General features: G+C 44.3%; 4 protein-coding genes across 13 annotated transcripts; 1 reads left to right on the forward strand and 3 right to left on the reverse strand.

Annotated features, from left to right (window-relative positions):
- Positions 1-832: 832 nt before the first annotated feature.
- LOC128271702 (alpha-protein kinase 1-like) lies at positions 833-3,593 on the reverse strand. Its single transcript, XM_053009323.1, has 2 exons — positions 3,153-3,593; positions 833-3,032 (listed from the first exon to the last, which is right to left on the reverse strand). Exons 1-2 carry the CDS (start codon positions 3,526-3,528, stop codon positions 2,329-2,331), a joined length of 1,080 nt encoding a protein of 359 aa, XP_052865283.1. The 5' UTR covers positions 3,529-3,593; the 3' UTR covers positions 833-2,328.
- A 609-nt stretch (positions 3,594-4,202) lies between these two features.
- LOC128278995 (putative mediator of RNA polymerase II transcription subunit 26) lies at positions 4,203-7,443 on the reverse strand. The gene is made up of 4 exons (XM_053017720.1): positions 6,370-7,443; positions 6,272-6,286; positions 4,427-4,764; positions 4,203-4,341 (listed from the first exon to the last, which is right to left on the reverse strand). The coding sequence occupies exons 1-4, from the start codon at positions 7,441-7,443 to the stop codon at positions 4,203-4,205; spliced, it is 1,566 nt and encodes a 521-aa protein (XP_052873680.1).
- A 2,705-nt stretch (positions 7,444-10,148) lies between these two features.
- On the forward strand, positions 10,149-11,784 carry LOC128271747 (protein-L-isoaspartate(D-aspartate) O-methyltransferase-like). Of its 6 annotated transcripts, none has more exons than XM_053009410.1 (6): positions 10,149-10,171; positions 10,471-10,564; positions 10,631-10,773; positions 10,845-11,082; positions 11,154-11,239; positions 11,301-11,784. In XM_053009410.1, the coding sequence occupies exons 2-6, from the start codon at positions 10,510-10,512 to the stop codon at positions 11,460-11,462; spliced, it is 684 nt and encodes a 227-aa protein (XP_052865370.1). In that variant the 5' UTR covers positions 10,149-10,171; positions 10,471-10,509; the 3' UTR covers positions 11,463-11,784. The 6 variants fall into 6 exon arrangements, with proteins under 6 accessions (XP_052865370.1, XP_052865378.1, XP_052865355.1 ...); XM_053009418.1 differs by lacking the exon at positions 10,149-10,171 and adding an exon at positions 10,196-10,291; XM_053009395.1 differs by lacking the exon at positions 10,149-10,171 and adding an exon at positions 10,211-10,268.
- On the reverse strand, positions 11,507-16,285 carry LOC128271712 (transmembrane protein 47). 5 transcript variants are annotated; one of them, XM_053009367.1, is made up of 7 exons: positions 16,096-16,285; positions 14,415-14,515; positions 14,155-14,233; positions 13,884-14,070; positions 13,672-13,821; positions 13,526-13,588; positions 11,507-13,449 (listed from the first exon to the last, which is right to left on the reverse strand). In XM_053009367.1, exons 3-7 carry the CDS (start codon positions 14,203-14,205, stop codon positions 13,289-13,291), a joined length of 612 nt encoding a protein of 203 aa, XP_052865327.1. In that variant the 5' UTR covers positions 14,206-14,233; positions 14,415-14,515; positions 16,096-16,285; the 3' UTR covers positions 11,507-13,288. The 5 variants fall into 5 exon arrangements, with proteins under 5 accessions (XP_052865327.1, XP_052865304.1, XP_052865295.1 ...); XM_053009344.1 differs by having other exon boundaries at positions 14,415-14,533; XM_053009335.1 differs by lacking the exon at positions 14,415-14,515 and adding an exon at positions 15,660-16,014.
- Positions 16,286-17,790: the final 1,505 nt, after the last annotated feature.

The following is a 17,790-nucleotide window of genomic DNA, read 5'->3' on the forward strand; positions in this document are numbered from 1 at the left end:
TTTTTTCTTTCTTTCTTCTGTTCTTTGAATATGGATCCTCCGTGTTCATCTGTGGTCTTATTTGTGGTGGTCCAAAATTAATATTTAGGATTACAACAATCGAGCCCCCGCCGTCGAAAGAGTAGTCGGTAACGATCGTCGCTGTCACGCAGCTGGCCTTGTTAAAATTGGTGAAATTTCGTGGTGAAAGAAATAATTGATTCATTTAGCTTCGCCCAAGATCTCTCTTTTAGTCTTTGGCACTAAAGTCGGTTGATATCAAATCCAAGCAACACTTTGTATGGGTCTACATCGTTCGTTGAAATACTATTAGCGATGCAACCAAATGCTTCCGCCATCTTCAACATAACTGCATGTTGTGTGGAAGATTTTCAGCACATGGAGTTGATACGATGACGATGGCTGTTAGTCATGCCCATGCAGGTATGTTGGTGATTGCGGAAACGTTTGCTTGCATCACTAATAGTATTTTAACGAACAAGCTAAACTAAACTCTCTCCCTAAACTCTAACTTCCATATTTTTCCATTGCGAAGCGATTGGAAACAATGAAAACCAATCGCAAAAAGTGATGAAGTCGACCCTGTCGCAGCTTATAGAAAGTGTATGAATGAGTAAATAAATCGGCGACGCAAGTCTACTGGCTCGGAAGGTGTCCATACGAAGAAGATTTTGGACTTTGGTAGATTGTATGCCACCAGAAGCCGACAATATGCCCTTGTAGTGAATTCAAATTTGAAATACATACGATCGTTTGATACGATGATTTATTTTTTTGGGTTCAGTATTTTTCTGTCACTTAAAATTAGCATTTCTATCTCATTCAAGTTCACTGCTCTTGCATGCCAGAGAAGCTTTACGTCCGCTATCATAAGTTCACACATCTGCGTTTTCTGCCTTCTAACAAATTGTGTATACCACCAGTACAGTTAAGATTATTTAAGTAGATAAAAGATAATGCTTGAATTAGAAAAACGATTAACGCATTCGCGAACGAAAATATCAAATATGGTGTTGGATTAAATATTTAAGCAAAAAACGCTGCATCGCGCACTGATGATTTTAATATGTACGTACACAGCTCATTTAACATTGTGTTGGAGTAGTTGAAGGTGAAACCGCGTTTATTCTTCAATTAAATAGCAGTTTGGTAGCATTTCAAATACGTATGGAAACGCGAGAACCAACACAACGTATTTGACGGTTGATGGGAGGCAACACATTTGTTTTAGAGAGAGTTCTGCCGTAGTTCGTAAAGAGATAAATTGAACAAATTAATATACCAAAAAAATATTCAAATATCAAACAAAAATTATAAATAATTCATTGCTGGTGCGGCGGATGCAGCCGCAGAAGTAAAAACCGCTAAGTTGATTCTATGTATTGCCATCAAATATATTTGACATGAAATACGCTGGAACGGCTTAGTGCTGGCCAAATTCGAAATAGTTCTGCCTACGTAGCAGTGTATCTCTTTCTGCGTTTACACTTCCTCAGCCGCATTTCTCTTCGTACTTCGATTTTATCCGTTTTGTTCATAAACTTTTCTATGGTATTGTATAAGTGTATTAACTCTTCACCGCCAACAGCCGCATACCGAAAGTAGTAGTGTCTGTGAATCTCTCTCGCTGTGGAATACAACACCTTCTATGTGGTGAACGAATGGTACATTTTGGCTTAACTAAAAAATTATGCCTACTTTATCGAACAAAACTCTAGCGGCTGTTCAGCTCGGAAACACTTTTTTCGGTTGCTCGTACCTCAGAAACAATTCGTCTTGGGCGTCACCTGCTAATCTCACTCGAATCATTTCTACAACGGTTGATTTCAACTTCAAGATTCTTATCCTCCTAAACCCTTTTTCCCCTTGGGCTGTTTTTGACAATGTGATTATTGTAAGCCGTTAAATTATGACGGTGCCGTGTGCCGTTGAATTTTGTTAACTTTTCTCCCTATGTTTCGACAAAACTCTCACTATTCAAAATAAATGAAATATCAAATTAAACATTCACAAATTAAAACAGATCTATTGTTGGCATGAGTTAACATTTAATCACTTAGATTGCCAAAATTTTGTTCAATTTTTGTTGATTTTAGTTAAACGATCTATCATAACCATTACTTTAACTTTTTTCTGTTTTCATCTTCCAGTTCATGTTCGAGCACAACCGATCAAACCAAATCGCACCAAATCGCACTATGCGTAGAGGGAATTTAATTACCATTCTTGCGTTTTAAAGACTAAGAAAATTAAGGAATAAATTTGGGACAAACTGTTGTCCTTTCACTCATTCATTCCTTTGCTTTATGAGCGCAAAGGGGATACAACTCAGTTATGTACAGTGGTAGAGGAGTGCTGAATATTGCGTTCGAATTCCTCCAGGCTCATCACTTGCCCAATATTGAGAGAAGGTAATTTTCCTGCCGAAGCTTGTGCCAAGAGTTCAGGTGAGAACCAGCGAGCGAGCTGATTGCTTGTCGGCGACAGACCACCCTCGCGGTTAAAATTTATGATGTTAGGACCACCGGAGCTCACAGTTGCATTCTGTTGTGGCGGCATATTCGAATGGGGATGTGATTGTTGTTGTTGTTGTTGTTGCTGCTGTTTGTTGTGCTCGTGAACATGTTGCTGAGCCATGTTTGGCATTCTTAATGGCTGCTGTTGCGGGCCGATGTGTGGTTGCACCAATTGATTACGAATTGCTCGTTGCTGGTGTTGGTGCTGCTGGCGTTGGTGGAGCAGTTGCTGCATATGCGGATTGATCATGTTTGCTGCATGTTGTGCGGGTTGTTGTTGATGCTGTGCGCCGGGTGGGGCTTGTTGCTGCGATGATGGATGTGTAGGCGGATGATGTGCTCCCAGAATTGGATTTCCACTGCGGTTGTTATTGTAGGATTGGAACTCTACATTCCCAGCAAAGTTGATGTGCACCATTGCCGGCAACTGCTGTGGTGGTGGCAATTGCTGTTGTACTTGTGGCGGTGGAGCTTGTTGCTGTGGTACCTGTTGTTGACCACTGTTGCTGCTGCATCCTATAAAGAGGATCAATCAAAAGGTATATTACATTTTATTGCAGATCTTTTAATTTTTGGCCAAGGGAGCGAAGTTTTGCCTTCAACTACCCCAGATGAAAGCAGTAGTCCATATATTACCTTTGAGAATGGGTCTTCCTTGCGGTTTCGCTAGAGACATCATCGTTGGAGACTGTTGCTGCTGCTGCTGCTGCTGTTGCTGTTGTGGCAGTAGTTGTTGACCAGATTGTGAGATCTGCTGCTGATGCTGTTGCGATTGGGATTGGGATTGTGTTGGTTGCTGTGGGGCTTGCTGAAGCTGCAGCGACTGTGGCATTTGCTGCGGTACTGGACCTGACAGCTGGTGAGATGCGGCATTCTGATGTGGCATCTGCTTCAAATTCCATGGCATGCCACCTGGAACGGCTTGCAAATTGCTACGCATACCACTCCCTGGCTGCATTCCCGCCATCGCATTCATTTGCGGTACCAGCATTGGCGGTGGATGCATAGGCATGTTTAATTGCGCTTGTGATCCTGGTTGTTGGAATTGACCCGCAGGACATATCAGTGCTGCCAGGATACGTTGCTGCTGTTGTTGGTGCTCAGATTGTGGAGCATCGTGTGAATATGGAGGCTGTGGTTGCTGCTGTTGGTGGGGGTGATGATGTTGAGGGATCTGCTGTATCGGATGACCATGAGGGTGTAGTACAAACGGTTTCTGCTGTTGGTGTTTGTGGTGCATTTGCTGCTGCTGTATACCATGTAGGGTATTCATATTAACTCCCGGAATTCCACTATCCGGATAATTTTGTGCATTCGGCATCATGTGTTGGCCCGTTTGATGCTGTTGGAGCTGCTGCTGCTGTTGCTGCTGCTGGTGGGCAGCATTATCAGGATCTTTATCCTGCACCGCAGTCATCTTACGTAGCACGGACGTAGGGGTGAATGCCAACGGAGTAGGCGAGGCAACTTGCTGCGGTTGAGGCTGGTTTTGTTTCGACGGTGAAATAGCAGCAGAGCCGAGCGCCGCGTTCATGCGACCACTGATAACTGATTTCATGTTGACCGGCGAAATGGACATAATGTTTTCTCTGCATGCCCCAGTTGAAGTTGGCAACATAATGAGCTGTTGGTTATTCTGCTGTTGCTGCTCATGTTCAATATTTTTTTCTATGCTTTCGGAATGAGTTAGAAGCTGTTGCAGTTCGGTAGGTTGTTGCGGATGATGTTGTGCGGTTGAATTCTGATGATGCTGTTGATCGGAAGGTAGAAGCTGCTGCTGGAAGGTATGTGGCGGCAAAAGCACTGGCTGTTGCACACCTTGCCCCTGTTGTATGTCATGTGACATTTGATGATTATTCTGACGCTGCAACTTCGGTTGAACCACCATCGACTGGGCTGGCAGTACTTGCTTCATCTGTTGTTCTTGTGGCTGATGTTGCTGTTGCGGTTGTTGCTGCGATTGTTGATGTTGCTGTTGATGTTGGTGATGTTGCTGCTGTTGCTGTTCCTGCTGCTGCGGTGGCTGCTGCTGCTGTGGCTGCTGCTGTGTTTGCGGCTGCTGCTGCTGCTGCTGCGGTGGCGGTGGCTGCTGCTGTTGCTCTTGTCTTTTTCGATAGTTTTCGCGCGCTTCTTCTAACTTTTTGCGGATTAGTGCATGTTGCATTATCGATTGCGTGTGATATTGAAGTTCCCGAGGCGAGGGAATTCGCTGTGGGATGCCGTTCGGTAATGGTGATAAGCGTACCGGCTGCTTTGGATGGAAAACCATGGGGAGGGGCGAGTTTGCGGTGAGTGGATTTATCAATATGTTGGGAGAAACAACGCGTGATCCTCCAGCTGCATTGTAGGTGGTGCCCAACAAAGTGGGGATATTTGGGGGATCACGGTGAATTGGGACATTGGTTTGACTATTCATTTGTTGCCAAAAGGTGTTCTGCGAAATTTCCCCACGAGCCACGCCGTGCAGTAGAGCCTGCATTTCCGAACGTTTGATTAATTCCGCATTTCGCACGTCATTAACTGCGGTAGAAGTTTGTGAGAAAAAAAAATTGGAAGAATGTTAGCAAAATTCCATGCTCGATTTTTGAAAACGAAGAATCAAAGAAACTAAATTAAATCTTCAAAAGCAAAAATTACAAAAATCAAATCCAACTCCATATTGATTCCACAAAGAAAAACATACCTGAATTCGGATTGAGCATCGGATTGATATGAAACATCTTTTGCAGCATTTCGTTTGGCATCGGATGAAGAACCGTAGGAATAGGTGTCGTGGCTGGAGGGCTCGGGAGCACTGCGTGACCAGATGCCGCCATATGATGATGATGTTGAGACATCGGCGGAGTTGGACCAGACTTGTTTCCGCTCATCTGTGCCAACAATTTTTTGAAAGCATTCAACTCCTGTGGCGGCACCGAGCTATCCGGAACGGCTTCAGTGGATGGAACAACGTTAGCAGCCTCGCCAGAAACTGACATGGAAGTAGCACATGTCGGATCGTTAGCGGGTGTTATGAGTCGAGGTATGGCACCAACGATATTGGGAGTACCATCATTGGGATCTCCTCTTCCTTCACCACATCCAGTAGCATCACCACCGTCGCCACTACTATCGACTCCACCGCTACTAGCACCGCTCGCTCCTGTATCGGACTGTCGGAAACGTGCTTCCAATTCTTCAACACTGTGTATCTGACCAACATTGAGACAGCCTGGCATTGCACCCATATTGGCCGTAATTAATGAAGATGATGATGTTGCGCTGTTCACACCCAAAATTTGCTGCAGACTACGGTTTTGCATTTGATTATTCCCCTGTTGTTGTTGTTGCTGATGTTGGGGTTGCTGCTGTCGTGGTTGTTGCTGCTGTTTTTGATGCAAAGTCATCGAAGTTTGCTGCATAGATGCTGGATCGAACTGGTTTGGTGGTAAACCAGAACCAAGTCTCTCGAGCTGGCCATTTTTCTCGATCAGTTCCAGTCGGTTGAATAGCTCCATAAATGTGTCCGGCATCATAGAGGTTGCGGCGGGTGATATGGGAGCGAAGTATTTGTTACAATTACTAGCTGCACCCTGAGCATTCTCTTCGGTGTTTGAAAAGTCCTTTAACATTTTGCTGATGTCGTCCAAGAATATCCCCTCATCATGCTTTATCACCTTGGCAACCGCGGTATCATGAAATTTCATAGCCTGATGATCATGGCGAAACCACTGCCAGCAGCGTGATTCTTTCGGTTCGGCACCATTATCCTTTACTGTCGGCTCCACACTCTGTGTGAGAAAAGAAAAGTGGAAGAGAGAAATCAAACCAATGCCTGCCGTTTACACCATGTTCATTAAACAAAAAATCTTACATAGAGAAAATCGCAATCATCAAGTTTCAGGATGTCTTCGATGTTGAAGTCGGCAGTAGCCACTTTTGGAGCCGGCACTCCTTTGCCTCCGTTGTTACTCTCTCCATCACCCGGTGAGCGGTCCTGTTTCTTACGGTGCGGATCACTAGCACCGCCAGTGGCATACTCCACCCCACGTACCGACTCCTTATCGGTCGACTCGGTGGTGCGCTCAGTTCTTTCCTCAGCTGGGTTGTCACTACATTTGCCGAGTGACTTCGACGATGCCGATGGCTCCTTTTCTTGCTCGCTATCCTGGACATTGCCCGGCGATGGTTCGTCAAAGCCACGCAACTCAATCGTGTCATGCTGTGAGGTCGGCTCGCTAAACCATTCCGGTTCTTCGTCGCGCCCATGATCATGGTTATACCTACGCCGTTCACCGTACGACGAACCGTGATTCGAGCCGTAATGGTTGTAATTGTTGTACCCATAATAGCCGCCACCTTCGCCCCGATGGGGGCCATCATTGTTGGCATGATTGTTACGGGATGATTTGCCGTAGCCTCGCGGCGGTGGGTTTTCCTTTTCCGGCCGTTCGTAGCCGCCGGAACGACGTTCGAAACGTTCGTCCCGCTCACTCCCCTCTTTACCGCCACGCTCCATTCGCTCGCGACCCGGTTCCTTCGCGTCGGTGGCTCGTCCTTCGCGCAAATCACGACTATCCTTCCCGCCGTCTCTTCCATCGCGAAAGTTGGCATTGTTCGTACCATTGTTGTTACCATTGTTGTTATTGGTACGGTACTCGCCTGCCTCCAGCTCCTTGTCCGGCCGATAGTCCCAAGAAACGTCACGGGACAAAATGCGTCCACTACCGATACGACGTTCGCGACCACTCAGCAGGTCGCGATCCGATCGGAGCAGGCTCCCAGACAGTCCAAGGTTGCCGCTCGGTTGCGGAGCGGACGGCATTTGGCAGCCCATGTTGAAAGAGCGACGCTGCGGCGACAGTACGATCCCTTCCTCCTTACGCAGCCTTTCCTTTGGATCGATTCCACCGCCGGAACGGCGCATCTCGCTCCGTGGGATGCTCATGGTACCACCACCACCCCCACCACCACCACCACCACCGCCACCGCCATTACCGGCACCACCATTACCGACTACCAGATTACTAGCACCTCCTCTATCAATACCGCTACCCGTGCCCCCTCCGGACGAGTTACCAGACGACCCACGGTGCCTACCGTATCCGCCCATGGCTCCGGACGAATCGTCGTCGAACGGTGTTTCAGACCGGCGCACAAGTATCGATATCATTTTGAGATGTTTCTCAGATCGCGAATCTTCGATGCAAGCTGGTTTACGCTTCGAAAGATCCGCTTCCCTCAAGGCCAGCAGCTGAGTCACGGTATAGCGCGTCATACGTGCAGCCGTTGCATGATCGGCACTCCGGACATACGTATGATCAGACCCTGCGTCGGTAAGCATCGGACCCTCCGTCGAATCCGGCTGTTCTGCCTGCTGCGGAACGGGTTCGGCACCGGGCTCGTCGTAACACGTATCATCACGTAGTTTTTCCTCTTCAGCGTTCGAACGCGATCCATTCATCGTGCCAGTCGTGACCAACGGGTGAGTGTGGGGTGTCAGCGGTGGCCCGCCTGCTTCCTGCTGTTTTTCGAAGCGATTTTTACCACCCTCCACCGGGCGTACGCCACCCACGTACGATGATTCTGCATCCAGCCCCAAAGACGACTTCTGAGCTGTATCCGACATCTTGTTTTATGGGCGCAAGCCCTTTTATGTTGGCAGCGACTAAGGCCTTTTGCGTCGATTCTGCACAAACACTTCGCAAGTAACTCGCTTTACTGACAAAATCTTTTTCTGCACTTTCTAGAAGCGCCAGCGCCGATACACCTCACAAATAACTAAGGGCCAATGTCTTTGGTCTTTTTCGTTCGCAAGATAAAAACTCCTTTCAACTCCGCTCCGGCTCAACTCCGGGATTGTATCACTCAACACAGTACAGCACAAGAAAGAGTTCCGAATCAGTAGCAATATATTTCGCACCACCAAGCAGCCTCAATGTAATAGGAATATTTATGTGCTCAAAATTTTGCAACTTCGTGCACAGACGCGCGTAGACGAGCACTAGCACACACTAACGGACACACACAGCATACACACGTACAAAGCGTTCTAGGTATATTTTGTCTGTAGGTAATAGATAGTTTGTTAAACACGTTCATACGTGTACCGTACACGTTAAAAAGGCCCCCATTCGTTTCCGTTCCGCGAAAAAGCTACATTTGCAGAGAAGGTGTTCGTTTATCACAGAGTATTTTACAACGTACACGATATTGGGAAAACTGGTGTTCCAGCGCTAGTTCCAAAACCCTTTCCACACCGTTCAACCATCAATCGTTAACTCCACGACACGGAACGCTAACAGGACGCGCCTTACACCTGCTTGCTTTCAAAGAGTTTCGCAATCACATACACTTTTTTCTACAACACGACACAGAACATTGTTAATTTCACTTCGAATCGTCAAAGCAGCACCCGATCATCTCATGTACGAGACCTCAGTCACCGATTCCGATTTGCGTTTTTCGGCCAACTCAACCGCTAGAGGACGCTAGCGGCGGCGCCAAAAGAGAACCAATCTGAAAATGACAAGCACTCTCTATAAGCGACGTCCTATAAAAGTGAACCGCCAATCAAAAGACGCCCTTAACCGACGGGAACCAACCGTATGAGCAGTGGCCAAAACACGAAGGGGAAGAGTGGTGGGGGTCGGCGTTTTTTTCCCCTTTCTCTTTTCGGAAAACTAACCTAACTCGTTCTGCAAATGCTACTCTAAAATTACTCCAAACTGTTGCCGTGCCAGAAAGCACTTCCTAGCAACAAATTCTAAATTTTGTGCAAGTTCATAAACTACACACACACACACACACACACACACCTAAGGATGCATATTTTATCCCTGTGGGTACGCTTTGTCGTCATCGCTTTCTAGACCTACATACCCACACTACTGTAACACACAGGTGTGTATTGTATCCGAATGTTTTCACCTTTGCTTATCTCTTCTTCTCTGTCTTGCTCTATACTGCGTATGCCTTTCGGCCGATTTATTCTCCTGTACCAGGGGCAAATGTAGTAGAAATTGAAACCGCAACAGTAATTCGGGATCTAAGCAACCGTTATCGACAGCGTATATATTTTTTCAGCTAACACCTAATGTAGTTAAGATACTTGATTCAATACTTCACACTCTATTTCGATGACTGCTTGCCAACGTAATTTAAAACAAAGGCATTTAAAACGAAATACAATTACATTTGATTGATGGAAAATTTACAACCAGTAACCATCGGAAATTTTGTTAAGCTTACGTGAATATTCGATCAAGTCAAGAAAAGTTGGTAGTTGGTACAAAAAATCCTAAGTTCTCTCGTATAGACATTCAATTCAGTGAAAATTTGCAGCATTTACATGATAGAATGTGTTACTGTTAACAGATATAAAACGTCAATTTATGTTTAAAACAACTGAATGGAAAAATAATTCAACTGAAAGCTGATAATTCAATCTATGAATGGGACTGTTAATATATATTTGTTTACTCTTAGTATTTAAACATTATTTTACTGTTTTCTGTCTTCGCTTCCCCCGGGCCAAGTTGTCGAAATGTGCTGTGAATGTAAGTAGCTGTAAAGGTCCCGTGGTTCACACACTCTCACTTTGACAGCACGAACAAAGATTCACAGACCAAGCACACTTGCAGAGTGGGAGAAATCTAAATAAATCCATTAGCTATGTAAGACAAGGCCTGGTCCATACAAAGTATTGTTTTCGGATCTGTTGTGTCCTTGACGACCACTTCATCACTCAGCTTCAGGAACCTTAGATTATTGGTACAAACGCACAGCAGCCAGGCGTGCGTTTTGGTAGTTTTGGTCCCAGTGACACAAACTAGCAAATAAAAGTTTGATCATTATTTACGCGCATCGATACCTTGTGACAAACATACACTTCGTCCCTGATGTTAACATTAACGCAAATTTTTACGTGCTCTTTCGGCTCTCAACCGCTAACCCATTTAAACTCTATTCGCAGGTGCTCCCTTTTGTTTCATTTTCCATCAACTAACTAAAAATGGCTTGGAGGTCAAAGGGTTTAAATAACGCCGATCTTATACGGCAACTGCAAGGTACGCGAAAACCGATACTTTTGTGTATACTGAACTGTCCAACCTTTTTCTGATTGGTATTTGTAGAGTATAACATTATTAAAAGTAGTGCAGTAGCGCAAACGATGCTGGCGACCGACCGCCGACACTATGTACCGCAAAATTTGAATCCTTATATCGATTCTCCACAAAGGATCGGACATGGAGCAACCATTAGCGCACCGCACATGGTAAGCACATCTGAATACGGTTCAACTTTTATTCTGTATCGAATAGCATCTAATTGTACGTTGCCGTTCAGCACGCCTATGCACTCGAGCTACTTGAAAAGTACCTGAAACCCGATAGCAAGGTACTGGACGTCGGTTCCGGGTCGGGCTATTTGACCGCTTGTTTTGCCCGTTACATCCATCAGCAGCCGAACGCAACGGGCGTTGTAGTCGGCGTAGAGCATCATCCTCGTTTGGTGGAGCTGGGCCGCAAAAATATTGGTGAAGATGACGTCTCGCTGATCGATACGGGAAAAGTAATTCTGATTGGTAAATTGGTCGTTCGGAAAAAGCACCAAAAGTAATTTTGAAATAAGGTCAAGTGATACTTTATGTTTCAGAGGGCGATGGTAGAAAGGGCTGCAACGACCATGCCCCGTACGATTGTATCCATGTTGGGGCCGCTGCGCCAGAGACACCTGAAGAGGTACATTTGTTTGCTTGGCATGTAACGTTTGAATGCAACATTTATTCGAATCGATCTGCAGCTCATCAAACAACTAAAACCGGGCGGCAGACTGGTGGTTCCAGTTGGTCCCGATGGAGGGACCCAGTATTTGGAGCAGATAGACAAACGGCTCGATGGTACGGTTAGCAAGACAAGGTTGATGGGCGTAATGTACGTGCCGCTTACGGATCTCAAGGCGTGATGTAGTGTTAGTATGCTGCTTTATTTGCTCTCAAGACTGTTAGTTCTTTTTCTAGTAATTTGCTTTGCATACATTGCATTGAGATCGTTGCTTTAGTGGTACTTGCTACAATACAATATCAAACTATTTTTTTTTGTTTTAATCTTAGAAGAACGGACTGGGCCGTATTTATAATATCAAACTATTGTTTTTTGGTAAACATTGTATGTATTTTGAAGCTTTACCTTTGTGAGGGCTCGTTGTTTTAGGTTTGTGTTGTACTTCGGATGTTCTTTGCTTCTAGATGAAACAATACTGTTACAATAAACGTACTTTCAGAACAGAATCATGTATATTAGATATGTTTGTCTTATTTATTAGAAGGTTTAATTGTTACATGTATAGTGAATCAATTAATGCAATATACGGTTATTTACACAATTGACAATTTTATAAATATTTGCTATTCGATGGCATTATAAAAGTTACATGGGGACTCGTTGAGAGATTTATGATTCACCGCCCACCGCTTTCGCTGTCGATTAACAAACTGAAGGAAATAAGAAGTTTAGCGCTCAATCGCATTTGAATCATGCACGCTGTGTGAAGAGGATTCCAGCGCGTGCCGGATGCAAAAGTGAGTTGGGATCTACTTGTGGTTAATGCGTGATGTTTCGTATGCGGGGATACGTTGTAATAATGTGAAAAATGTACTTCATAATTCATAATTAATATCGATTCGTATATGTGTCGTAAAACATTTGGTAGGCCCCATGAGTTTTTGATAGAAAAAAGCAAAGGGGGAAAAAGGGGCGTAATTCAGATTACCTCATATTTTGAGTTAACATGCTCAAAATGGTTGAATAGTCCGCGATACTTTACATGACAAGAATTTTCTTGATATTGACCATATCAACTGTTCTATGTACTGCTGCTCTGAATCTTTTATCATGTGCTAAAATATTCTTTTAGTAATCATGATCCTTCCGATGCTGCCGCTAGTGCTCCTAGTGGTAGAGTATTTTTGTTGTCTTTCAACTACACTAAAATACGGTCCCGGTGCTGGTGGTCTTGAAAAATTTTGTTAATGCAAACATAAGATTTCCTACATTGTTTTTGCGTGTGCTTTAATATGCAAATTTGTATGAGAAATCATGATACTGTGTATGCTACTATTTCACTTTCAAACTTATTTCTGATCGGTTTTTACTTGTTGGAGAATTGTATAGCCATATTACTTTAGAATCTATTCTGCAGGACATGGTATATGTACATCCGTGGATCGTGTTACTACCGATCGTTCCACATAACCAAAACTGTAAAGCATGTTTGCGATCATTTTTACCATCATCTAAGCGATCCAGTAAGAAGTGCATCATCATTTGTATGTGAGTATTTACCGCATTAAGTTTCTAGAAAGATAGATTGAGCCATATAACACTAAATTTGTTACCATGCCATTAATTTAGTAATTTCCGAGATTCATCTTCCGTTCTGAGAGGCGGATAGCGTAAAGGACCGGATCCGAGCGGCTGGGAGAAGGGAAATTGATGTTATATGGTTGGTACAGTCCTGCAATGCTGCTTCAAAAGCCTTCCTGGCGATACTTGATTACTAGTGGTCAACTTCGAATTTGATGGCCGGCATGCGGTGTTCCCAGTATTTATCCAAACTATTGTGTTGAATAATTCAAACTAAAAAGCTTAAACAAACCTAAACTATAAACTCGTTCAGCAGTAGGAGGACGATGGTGTGCGTTATTTCTTCCTTTTTTTGATGACCTATTGTTGTTGGTTGATCGCTCCTATTGTCTAAAGCACAACATCGGGCAGAGCATGCGGCCTGGCCTAGTCCCTTAGGGACGCATCGTGTACGATTTTCCTTTCCTTGTAGTAGATTTCCTCCGATTCCTTGTCACACAGCAACAGCACCACGGCCCCGAATAGAAAGATAGCAGCACCCCAGCCAACGCCGTACGCCCAACCAAACTCCCAAACCGGTCGATTCGCTGTGGATAATAAAACAGTAGATCGTGAATACCCTTGTCGGCTAATGTTCGTTTCCAGTCATCCAGTTCATAATACCAAGATTCAGTTCCGCAGCGAAACACACCGGGTACAGGATCAAGGCAACAAGCAGCGCTATAACTACAGTAAAATAGAGAAGAAGGCAGAATCACGAGGATTGTTGCAATTAAATCCTAATATAAAAATGTTAAGTATACACTCACGTGCAACCATCATGACGAGCACAGCGATGCGATAGAATTTGTACTTTAGATTGTGATCCTGTGTTCGGAGTCCCAGACCCGTGAGAAATGTGGCCAACGCGTCCGTGACCAGTGTCACGATGCAAAGTGCTGCCGTTGCTTTAATATAGGCTGAAACGATAATTCATTAGATTTCATTCGAATTTCATGGCTGCGCAACGAACACCGCACACCTGCATCACGGCTAGGATAGCAGCCCGCTGGATCCTGAATGTTGAAAGGCAGTGGTTGCTCATAGTCCTCTTCAATGCAGTGAACGAACAATCCTTGACGCCAACTATCCGCCATCAACCAGTCGGTTGACGTGAGGGCAAGAACCATCAGAATAATGACGATGACACCACAGATGAACGCGATAACCTATCACAAACGGTAACAGACTTTCATTAACACCAGGTAATGACGATTCCATGCATCTACTCCGTTCATAACAAATGTCCTTACCTTCAGTGGTCGAGTGATCGTAACAGTTTCGATGGTTGTTGTAGGTGCCATTTTATCCGGTGAAGGTCCACGCTTGGTACTGGAAGTGGAAAGACATCGTGAAGTGAACGTCATTTAAACAGAACGACCGTTACAACTATCCATTTCGGCTTTTGCGGCAACCTTGTGTAGACTGAAAATGTGCGGGCTAGTGTGATCAGCGCAAGCTGCCGCAGCATCGTCTATGCATTTTATTGCATTTTGGGTTTAATAAAACTCACCTTTAACCAGTATACTCTAAATATCGAAGCCTGTTGCACGTGCTGCGTAGGGGTGGTGATAGATTACCGACTTAAATGATGCTTGCTGTTGATATGGTTAGCTATAGAAGTAGCACACACTGCATGAGAAAATAAGCCATTAAGTACTATAGCAATTAAGGGAAAGCATTAAATTATAAACCAAAGTGATCCCCATGGCTCGACTGATGGAATCAATCGCTTGTGACGAAACGGAAAATCAAATGCTACCGTTACACAGTGAACAGAGTAGTGGCACAATAGATTAACTTTATCGTATTATTTCCGCTTCCAGTAGCAACAGTTCACAGCGGTGATGCATTTTCGCTCATTAGCACCATGATTTGCGATACAAAACGTGGGAGGAGCACGGCGAGGTCAAAGCAACGTTCACTGTGATGTGTTAGCAATGCGTTGCAGCTGCAAGCAGAACAAAAACACAAAGGAACAACATGATGGAAAGTGTTTTCGCCTGAGCAAAATTGGCAATCTGGAATATGCGAGTCCCATCCGAAGCATGCACGGAATATGTGGGCATTTAGCGTCGATGCTATGTCAAGTGTACGTACGGGAGTTTAGGGATAAAAATAAAATCTTTATTGTACGCACGAATTTACGCTGAGATATCATGGGGTCGTCCTCATCTATTTATATACATACGCTTGTACAAATGTACACCAATTACTTAGAGACGTGAACGTATACGTATGCAGATGCCCTTATTAGCTGCCTACGCTAGATCAAAGCCTGTTCTATTTTTATTCCACCTGATCCATTACCTTCCACCGTCAAGGCTTCCAGACAGCATACCGGCTGGTTCCTTTTATGTTTAACTGTATGTTTTAAATGAATAAGATGTTGGTATAACAGAGTCTGTGGGCATTATTCTCAGCATTTGTCTCTTTGGGTTGTTAAGAGTGTACCTGGATCGCCAGACTGTTGTTCCGCATAGGGTTTTCGCGTTGTTATATTCTTTGTATGCATACTTTCTGCACAAAGCTTTTCCCCCCGAAAACACGCATACGCACATACACTTGAACAGCTCGAAAGAAATAAGAGGTTAATGCAAGTTTGTTAATTATCGCCAATTTCCACAGTAGGCTTTCCAATGGGCTATGTCGTGGGGCTGATATTGGTTCCTTGCGATAAGCGAACACACATACACACAGGCACACATACACACACACTAGAACACAGCTGACTGGGGTACGAGGGAAAACGTTTTACCTTTCCTTAAAATAGTCCAATGTAACTGATTCCGTATCAAACTCACTATAGTCGGGCAACGAGTCTCCATCAATTGATTGCACACTGCTCAGCCCGATCTCCTTCTGATAGTAACTATCACTCTTCGACGCGAAGTTTCGCGACATTCTGCGTACGTTTGGTTTCGGTGATTTTCAGCTTCCCAGACAAACAGTGTGTCCTCCCCGGTCGGAGGCTACCTTGTAGCGTTTGCTTGATTGCAGTGGCAAAAACACAGACGGCAGAGGAAGTTTGCTAGTCTCCGTGGCGAAACGAGCAGCTTTCTCCGCAACAAAATATCACCACCTTATTGGATTGGCCTTCCTTGAACTCTACGCTAAATAACCAGCGTTGAAATGGTTAAAAAATGGAGACAAATCTACGGTAGACGGAAATAGCAACAGCGATTTATACGTACTGAGAGCAGAGAAGGGATGAGTCTGCACCGAGCAGCACCAAGCAGCACCTTTTACGAACACGACATTTTCACTCACGCAGACCGAGAGGAGTTCTGCAGGCACGTCGAATTGATTGATAACACTGGCAGCGAGAGCCAACCGGAGCTGAAGATAAATTATACTGCCTAACACCAAACCAATATCTTACCAATTAGAAATGACTCTCGGTACTAAGGCAATTCACTCCCCCTTGATTTATAAATACGCGAAGAACAAACACTGTGTTTACTTTTATTTTTATGCTGCAAGTTTAGTGCGACGGGTTCGGTACTCCTGTGGATGCTGTGGGTTTGCCTCGAAACTTACTGCATTGCATTATTCAGTTCACCCCACAGGTTCTCTACAGGGTAAGGCCGGAGGCTTGTACATCGCCCTCTGTTGGTACTTGGAACGATGTAACATAAAACGGGCTGTAAGTCAAAAAAATAAATAACAATATAATCGCTATGCTTGTACTCGAAATTCTAACTAAGGCCATACTTAATTGCACTTGGTGGTTGCTGACTGGTGTTTTGCATCGCATGAGTTAGACCGATAAGATATCGCCTTCTCCGGCAGTATATTAATAAAAATATGAATTATAAAGAAAAAAGATTTCAATCTACTCGAAACAACAGGAATCAAAGTATTGACAGCCACGGCCATGCAGTAGTGTTGGTGATGACGGAAGCGATGACGTCTCGAAGAAATTCACGGAATAGGTTAATGGTATTTTAACGAACCTGGCCCAAGCCAGCAATCTCGAGCTTCAACCTGTATTAGCCGAACTATTTTGAAAAAAAAGAAAAAAAACCAAAGCGGAGGGGTTTATTAAGACTATAACCCATTTTCCTCGCCCTAATGGGCGGATCGCTTTAGGTGAAGCTGGAAAATGTCTCAAAGCGCATTCTTCACATTGTTTATCGCTGTCTAACCACCCTTGCACGACCAAGCAAGGACATGTATCGAGTTTAACAAAAAAACGAAAAAAAAAACAAATAAATTTGAACATTTCACTTTAAGGCAAACAAAAAATTGCGCGGCCGGCCGAGTTCATCTCGGATCGACCTACACTTCCCATCCCATATTCACACTCCTAGACCCGTAGCCCCAGCAGCTGTTTGAAATACCAAATACCCCCGAAGGATAACCTGCCCAGGCAGTTGGGTGTCCTGGTGTCCGAGGCTCTTGGCCGTGTACCTCACCCATTTCAGCTCACCATTCACCAAGTGGAAATGAAATAGTTATATTTTTGCGTACGGTTTTCAGTCAAATTCAGCGTAATTTCAGTTCAACCGATGGCATGGATTTGTGGATGAATTTTACAGTAACTGTTCGAAATACGCTGAATAAATGATACATCAATGCTTACCATTGGGGCCCAACTCCGGTAAGACGCATACGATTCACCCAAACGTAGTAGGGTTAACAATTCCAAATACAAAACTTTCTCAGCACGTTTTTGAACGTTTTGATGACACCGCCTAGAGACCATTGGGTGTCTTCCGAGTTTGAAACTGTCCGTGGAGGGTTTCCGAGTTGATGCCAAGATGATGCGAGACTCAGTCGTTGTTTCTGGTTTACTGTGTTTTAATTTTATTATATACTTGAATCATCACATTCTTTCGATCTTGTTTAAATTTAAGATGCGTGATAAACCACTATTTCTGTTTTTC

Source organism: Anopheles cruzii, chromosome X (genome assembly GCF_943734635.1).
Source record: "Anopheles cruzii chromosome X, idAnoCruzAS_RS32_06, whole genome shotgun sequence".
NCBI classification, from domain to species: Eukaryota; Metazoa; Arthropoda; class Insecta; order Diptera; family Culicidae; genus Anopheles; species Anopheles cruzii.